The following is an 8,299-nucleotide window of genomic DNA, read 5'->3' on the forward strand; positions in this document are numbered from 1 at the left end:
AAGTAAAAGTAAACTAACACACTAGAAGAAACGAAAGAAGTAGTGGTAGTAATTAATTATTATATTACTAAGTAGTACTAACTTAAGTAAGTAATAAATAATAACTAACTATATATATATATATATATAATATAAAAAAAAAACTAACTTAGGAATAGGAAATATAGCAATGGATATTCCTATAATGTAACCTTGGCAGCAGGGATCAATTTCAGAACCACCTACATTTGCAAATCAATACACTTCAACAGAAAGGTTGGGGCTTTTAACCTGTGTAGTCAAAGCATAAGGATATAGCCAGTGAAGATAAATGGACATAGATATTGTTACCACAGATCACAAACAACCGATGATAAAGTCAATTCAATTACTTCACAGAAAAACTGAAAAAGAAAATACTAAAATAAACTTTAAACTGCCATTTGTGGTAATATCGATAACCTTTTAATACCTTTCTCATAGTGTCTTCATCTGGTTCTTCCTGAGGGTCGGCCCAGTCAACAATGATGTCACAACCCCAAACTTTTATCCGTCCTGTGCTGAACCTTCTCTTGGCTAGAGATGCAGCCTTATGAGAATCATATTCTAAAAAACAAAATCCTCGGTTTTTCTTTTTGTCATCTGGTGAGCTGTAGATGATAACTTCGGTCAAGCCAGCTATAAAACAGTAAAAAAAAAAAGAAAATAACATTGGTGAAAGAAAAAAGAAAGAAAGCCCGGGAGGGCTTTAACAAATGTCCCACCCTTTGGGCATTGACTGACCAGCAGATGATAACATAAACATCTCTAATCGCAAGCTAACAAGTTACATCTGTTCCATCAAATTTAGAATCTTCACCAATTTTAACAACACTTTATCAGATGTCGTGAGCCACATGTAAAATTTTGATTCAATTTTGGCAGGTGCCCAATAGAAATCAGGAGTAACAAAAGGGGCAAAATGTCAATTGAAATTTCAACTTACGTGCATGTTTGGTAAATTCCTCAAATAACTCGTCTTTTCCTCGGTTCTTTGGAATATTTCCCACAAATAACCGGTTGTTGTTAATTGAAATCGTCACGCCAATGAATTTTCCCTTTCTAATTTCGTAATTATCCAGCTGTAAAGCAAACACACAAGAAGTTGCAAGCCAATCATTCAAATTCAGGGAATTGTTATCTTAAAGGCAGAACATTCTTGGATGCAGTGGAGCTGAAAAATGCACCATCAGGGCATTTTACTGATGACCTGTAAATTTTAGATGTAATGAACATATGGTATTTTAAACGCTACAGGAATTCAGGTTCTAAACTTTCCATACCTAGTAGTTAATTTATCAAATTCTCCAACGATCTCCTCTTTACTCTTGCTCTTTGTGATATTACACACAAAAAAGATGAAGGTTTGGAAGTCGTATATTTACTTTCAGGGTCTTGCCCTTATTTCATTTTATAATTATCCAGCTGAAATTGATAAAAATGCTTTCCAAAGACTACTATTTCGAATCAATCTTGCAAAAAAACAAAAAAAACCACAAATTTTCAATTTCTGGACTGCTCTCACAGCTCCTGCAAAAGAAGTATATCACAAATTCATACAAATATGACAACCTGGTCAAGATTTTATCATTTCTGACTTCTGTAAGATGTGAAAATTAGAGAGTTGATTATTACATAAATCCTAATCAAACATAATTATCTGAAAACACATCTTTCCACAGAGCAAGAGGAGACCCATTGAATCAGAGCCAATAACCTTCCTTAAGTAAACAAAAGTTTAAAAAATAGGCCTATCTTACCCACAGATTATAAGCAGTTACTTAGTTCTATCACATTTTTTTTTTTTTTTTTTTTTTTTAATATAAATAATACTAGGTCTGATGACATCTTCTTTCACCTAGAAGTGCAGCATCTCTAATCTTGGACAAAATTGTGGGTCTTTTTAATTTAATAAATTTGGATATGTGGAATTATTTAATAAAACTGGATGGTTTCTGAAAGAAGTATGAAACAAACCCAATTTTAGATTTAAAAAAAAATCTGTTTCTTTTCCTCGGTAATTTTTGGATTAAAAAAAGAAAAGGTCTATCTAGCAGTTATTGTGTAGTTCCTTCCTTGACAACAATTAGCTGGTGTACCACTAGTTCTGTAAACATTGCTATGATCCTTTCTAACACTAATTATAGAGCCATTCCCCCCTGTTGCCTCGTACACGAGTAAGCCATCCAGCTAATATTTCTCATGTTTGGATATTATGATTACAGCAAAAATAAATTTTAAGTTTCTTTACTGACCACTAAACTATTAAATGTATCAAGAGAATACAATCATTCCGACCAAACTGTTGGGAAAAACTTTGCGATTTTCATAAATTTCAAAACTCTTTGACAATATAAAATTATTAAGTTAACAAATCTTCATCAATGATTAAAAATACAGATTTGACATCAGTTTGTTATTTTCATACATTTGGTCTTTCTAACCTAAAAAAAGCACAGGTCAGTCATTCTACACAAGCTTGAAAATTATGCTTTACTTACTAGAATTTTGAGTTCACTAGGTGTATCTTCACGAAATTTGGACAGTCTGTTATGCACAAAAAAAAATTATAGTAAAAAATTCATCTGTGATTTTCCAAAGCCTTTCCTGAGTCAATCTAATTGCAAAGGTGACGTTTTAAAAATACTTTTTATCTTACAGTTTTCATATTTCATTTGCTTAACATAAGAAACTCTTAAATAAATATCAGAAGTTGTACGAGTATCTATTTTATCTGTTATTTTATCTACCCTAAAGCTACCTGTAGCTAAATCATCAATATGAAATTTTGTTTTTTTTCCCTCCTTCTTTGAATGAATTATTTGTCGGCATATCTTACTTTCATTATCTTCGGGAATGATTTTTACTGTGTAGCTTACGTGACATTTAGTTTTGTCATGCCCGAAGAGCGACATATCACGTCGGCAACTTTCATAACACTTACAGCTTTTGACTCGTGCACTCGTAGTTACCTAAACCTACTTTCATTTCTCTAAGTCTTCGTTGACACAATAATTAATTTACATTTCAAATATGTATTTTTATCACAGGTAATACATAAATCACTAAATATACTGTCCAAAAATGAAGCATAATTTAAGTGTATCCCTAACTACGCTATTTAAAGTAAAAAAAAAATCATTAAATGGGATGACCATCTACTTTATTTTCTGCACGTATCTAATGAAATTCACTAGTCTTAACATCTAGCAGTGCCAATTTCAAAATGGTTATATTGGTTATAAATATACATCAAAGAAAAGCATGTAGTCTTGAAAACTGCCTAAATAGTTAAGTACAGATGAGAGGAGCTTTTTAACATGAGTTGATACATCGTGTCTACGATAGATCAGACAGTGTATACAAACTGAATTCAGAATGCAAGGCATATTAGGTGACACAAAGAAACGTCAATCGCAATTTTTTTTTTATATATTCTTTTGAAAAATAAAACTTGGATAATATGATCATTTGAACTGTAAACTACACTCTGATGTTAATTTTATTGACATACGATACTAAAAAAAAAGTTATTGAAATAAATTTTGAATGTAACTCTGAAATGTCATTAATTAACCGTGAAGAAAAGCCAGACCCATATTTAGAAGGTTAGAGACCAAATTATTGTATGGTTGCGATTACAAACTACCAAGAGTCCAGTATTTGTCCCACATGGTTAACCCAACAACACACCTACTTCTATTGTTAGTATACAATACCTACAGTTTATCATAAATCAATCAAAAGATACTCTCTATACACCAAACAGACGAGGTCCTAAAAGAAACCACACAAGAAGACTGCTTTGTCATTATTTTCACGTTTCTCAATTACTTTCAGATACCACAACTTAAATATTTTTATATTGATATCTCAGTTACAGTATTCAATACGTAACGCAGCGATGAACATGCAAAGATGAGGTTATAAGTCCAGTAGATTCGATGAAATACGTTTTAAATTTGGTATTTTTTCTTCCACCATAAAATAAGATGTTACGCTATCAGCATTTATTTAAATTTTTTTTAAATAAAAAAAAAGACAGTAATCCCTTCTGTTAGAGAAATTTTACAGTGGTATTTCTAAGATAAAAGTAATAAAATTTAAAAACATAACCTGTAATGAATAGAGGACATGTGCTCTTACATACGTAGAACTTTTACAAGAAGAGCTAACTCCCAATAGTTTACGATGCTCTGAAAAAAAAAGATGCCACCAGTTTTACAGCATTTTCTGATATCAACAGCTACAACCACAATGATGTATTACAGACTGTGGCTAGCCGATAATCTTGTGGCATACTTAACAGCTGGATCACCACGTTACACAGTGGCTTTGTAGCACGCAACCTCTTCGTTTATCTCATAATGAATGGATATAAACACCTGTTCTATATGCACACTGAATCCAAAATATCTTAACATCTGAATTATTTCCAAAATACATTCTCGGTGTTTAAACCTTAGTGTTTATTACAAAACCACACTCCAGTTTAGTGTACTCAGTATTCTGGCCTGCCAGGTGTATCATATATAAATGTAACCACATATCAAGTAAATATTTGTTGAAACAACAAAGCATTACAAGAGAATAAAAGCCTGAAACCTCAACTTTTCCTAACTGAAGTTCCCTTTCTAGTTAAATTGTTATTTTTTTTGCTGTGTGTTAAAAATGTTCACAGGACATCGTGTAATACTAGGTAAACTGGTATATTTTACAGACAGTACTACAATATTTTATGTATTTTACAACAGAAACTCTTAACAGCCAGTTTTTTAGAAACCAGATAGGAGGACCTTTACTTTTCTAACCAGCAAGATACACTTAGTCCATGCTTGTATTAAGTTCCCGTACACCGTGCCATTTCTTATAAAAGTTTTAATGTGTGGCACATCACTCTGTGAAACGAGTATTTTTCTGAAGAAGTGAAAATTCAGATCAACTGGCTTGTAAAACTAAGAACCTACTTATTGTTATTTGTGTTGAAAATGCTTGATTTAGGATGTACCATGTTTATAGTTTATACACCTAAACCACTTAGAAATTAACATTGCCAATAAAAAAAAATAGCCTACATGGCTAATCTTAAACAAGTAGCAGAATTGTGGTTGTCTGTCACAGACGTCCTTATCCCCACAGATGAAACTGCAGTATGTGTTTCCAGAGCACATTGCAACTCAAACCTTAGACCTCATGGTTTGCAGCTCAGTATGCTAACCATTAGGTCATACCCAGTCCTGCAATTAAACCAAGACAAACATTACTGAAGATCAACTCTCTTGCTACAGGCTCGGCCAATTCAACTGAGTTTGTGACCCTAAACTGACCTTCAGTTCCATACTATAACTTTTAATATCTTTTGTGTTTCTTCACAAAATTTTGAATGATTTCAGTAAACATCACAAGGCTTTTGTATACAAAAAAATCATTTTTAATTAATAACTTAAGAAAATTTTATCCATGAATATATATATAGTCAAAGTGTTAACTGCTCTGAATGCAGTGATTTTCATCTTAAGATTAAAAATACTTTTCTTCATCTGAAAATTGTAAAATTTCATTTGCATAACTTTTAAAACCTTCTAAATAAATATCAAATGTTTTGTTTCAGAAAAAATTTTATATTTTATCTGTTATTTTCTCTATCCTAACTCTATACACATTCAGTCAATTTGACCAGCCTCGTAACCACCATAAAAAAAAAAGAAGAAATATTTCTAAATCACCTTTATATTTTGTAGAATAAGTGAAAGTTTTAACAGCAGACTACAGTTGTTTATCCTAAATGGCAAGTTCATAACAGTATACACCCATTTCTACTTAAATGTACTGTTTCATTTCCTTTAAACCACGTCTAACTAATAATCCCATCACACAAGTAAATCACTCAGCAAATTTTTCCTCATTATCTTACCTAATCTGACCTAAAAGTTTCCAAGTTTTTGTTACTTCTATAATAATAATAATAAGTAAAGAATAGACACGAAAACCAATACAGTATTTACTTGGGCACTCATTTTTTATGCTGTTGACTATCAATGAAACTTAAGCCTACTTTCTTTATACTAATGGTACTACTACACTAGATTTTTATTTAATTAAATAATGCACCTAAAAACACAGAATAATAACATGCACAAAGCAAATAATGTCCTATAACCACCATAATGTTTCTGGTTATTAACTATGCAATACGAACCTTTAAAAATTTCAGCTAAACTCATCGATATGATTCCCGTGCAAATAAATTTAAAGCTAAACAATGAAACAGACATATTATAATGTCATTTGATAGATTAAAACCTTGAGTTTCTACTGGTTATAAATAATTTAGTAAAAACGTCAGAGATAACTACTGGCAATTTGTGAAAGAGGATCTGACATGTGGGCATGGCAAATGGTTCTGATTTTCTAGTTTATGACTCCGTAAACAAATAAAATTGAAGGCTATAAAACTTGTGCTTTGCTTGAGTAATATCTATATTAAAATAAGCAATTTATGTTAAATTTCATACTTATTGGAGGGGTGGTAGATAAATTAGAGAAGAGAGGATGCATAGAGAGCAAATGTCACAGTTCTCACACTAGGTGAAATTCTAGATATTTTTTAATATAGCTTTATAAAAGTAGGAACTTTAGACTTACATAATATTAAAATGTGATTTATTAACTACATTTTGATGTCAAGTTTTTAAAAAGTCATGGCGTGCACACTTTAACCTACCCATGGTGAGTGTGTTAAGTTAAAAAATATTATGAAGACAAATAAAGCTTTATGAATAACATGATTTTGTTTAGTAGTGTTACTTGAAAATAGAATTACTCCGAAAATCAGAAATCTTTCTGGGGAGTACATTTTGAAGCTTCTGAGTTAAGATGATAATTATAATAAACATATTAGGAATGTTTTCATTCTCGGAGAAAGATACGTCTTGTTACAAACGAGTTGATATAACACTAATTTAAGCTGAATGAGGATGTTTTAAAACTGTATCCTCCTCAAGTGAGTCTAGATTATGTGTGAAGTGAGCAACTTTTATTCTTTTCTTTTTTCAACTGTAGTATTTAACCGCATGATTAAATATTTCTTTCCTGAATTATATCAGGTGGTTGATTCTTGATAAAAAAAATTAATTTTTTTTGACACACTTTTCTTCTTTTAAGCTCAACATAGGATCAGTTGTTTGAAACTTTACACGGCAATATATAAAAATTATTGCAAAGTCTCGTAAAACTTAAAACATTTTTGGTTTAAAAAATGTTTTCAAACTACTTATAATGAACACATGCACACATTAAAATTTAAAAAATGTCAACAGATTCGACGAGTGTAGAATCTGTAATACCTTTTTTACTTGGACCATTAAATCAATACAAACAAGTTTTATTCAGCTAGCTCTCTACAAGATCTTTTAGTAGTCTGTCCCTCAAGGTTCCTACAATTCAATGAAAAAAACTGAAAATAATTTTAGAAAAATTAGAAAAATAATTTAAGAAATTTGAAACTAATTCCCCAATATTTTTAACTACTATATCTAATAACTTTCTTCAAGCTCAGTGACAGACCTATTATCAAACAGCTACATTAAACGAGATACACATTTAATTGTTTTTTCTTGAATGTTTCAATACTAACAAGTAAAAATTTTAAGTAAAATAAGCATAAATATATATGTTTAGCTACACTTTCAATTAACATAGACTGTATGATTTAATATTATACATGTCTATTTGTTGTATTTTTATAGACAATATTGTGATTGTACATGTGTGTGTGTGCCGAGTTTGTCTGTTATATAAATTCAAACAAGCTTGAGTCCTCGTCATAAAAGCCATCCACAAAATCCCACATGCAATTTAAATCTTATATTCTTCACATAAAATCATTTTATTTTACACAAGGTGCAAATGTTACCTCTTTTACAGCAGCATATGCTCCTTCTTTGTCACAGAATGTTATAAATGCATATCCTCTGTTCTGACCACTCAATGGGTCCATCATAAGCCTCAAGTCCCAGATCTTTCCACATTTTTCAAATAGAAGGATAAGTTCATCTTCAAAAAAGTCCTTTGGAATTTTTCCTACAAAAATCTGTCACAAAAACAACACAACTGTTGATATGTGTGAGTGAAACAACTATTACTTAAAATTAAGGAAAACTTTTAAAACAGAAAAAAAAAAAAAACAACTGGTTTTTTGTTATTAAACAATTTTTGAAGGAATTTAACCATTTCTAGCCTGGTAGTATTATACTGGACATTTGTATTCACAAATATTACC

General features: G+C 30.9%; 1 protein-coding gene across 1 annotated transcript in view; it reads right to left on the minus strand.

Annotated features, from left to right (window-relative positions):
* The window catches only part of LOC106461462 (heterogeneous nuclear ribonucleoprotein R-like), a 28,543-nt gene that overhangs the window by 11,302 nt on the left and 8,942 nt on the right, over positions 1 to 8,299 (minus strand). The window contains exons 5-7 of the mRNA XM_022388429.1: positions 7,934 to 8,110; positions 965 to 1,100; positions 452 to 657 (exon numbers count right to left, since the gene is read on the minus strand). Of these exons, the coding sequence (XP_022244137.1) occupies positions 452 to 657; positions 965 to 1,100; positions 7,934 to 8,110 (519 nt within the window). The remainder of the gene's footprint in view (positions 1 to 451; positions 658 to 964; positions 1,101 to 7,933; positions 8,111 to 8,299) is intronic.

This window comes from Limulus polyphemus, unplaced genomic scaffold, assembly GCF_000517525.1.
Source record: "Limulus polyphemus unplaced genomic scaffold, Limulus_polyphemus-2.1.2 Scaffold964, whole genome shotgun sequence".
Classification (NCBI taxonomy): Eukaryota; Metazoa; Arthropoda; class Merostomata; order Xiphosura; family Limulidae; genus Limulus; species Limulus polyphemus.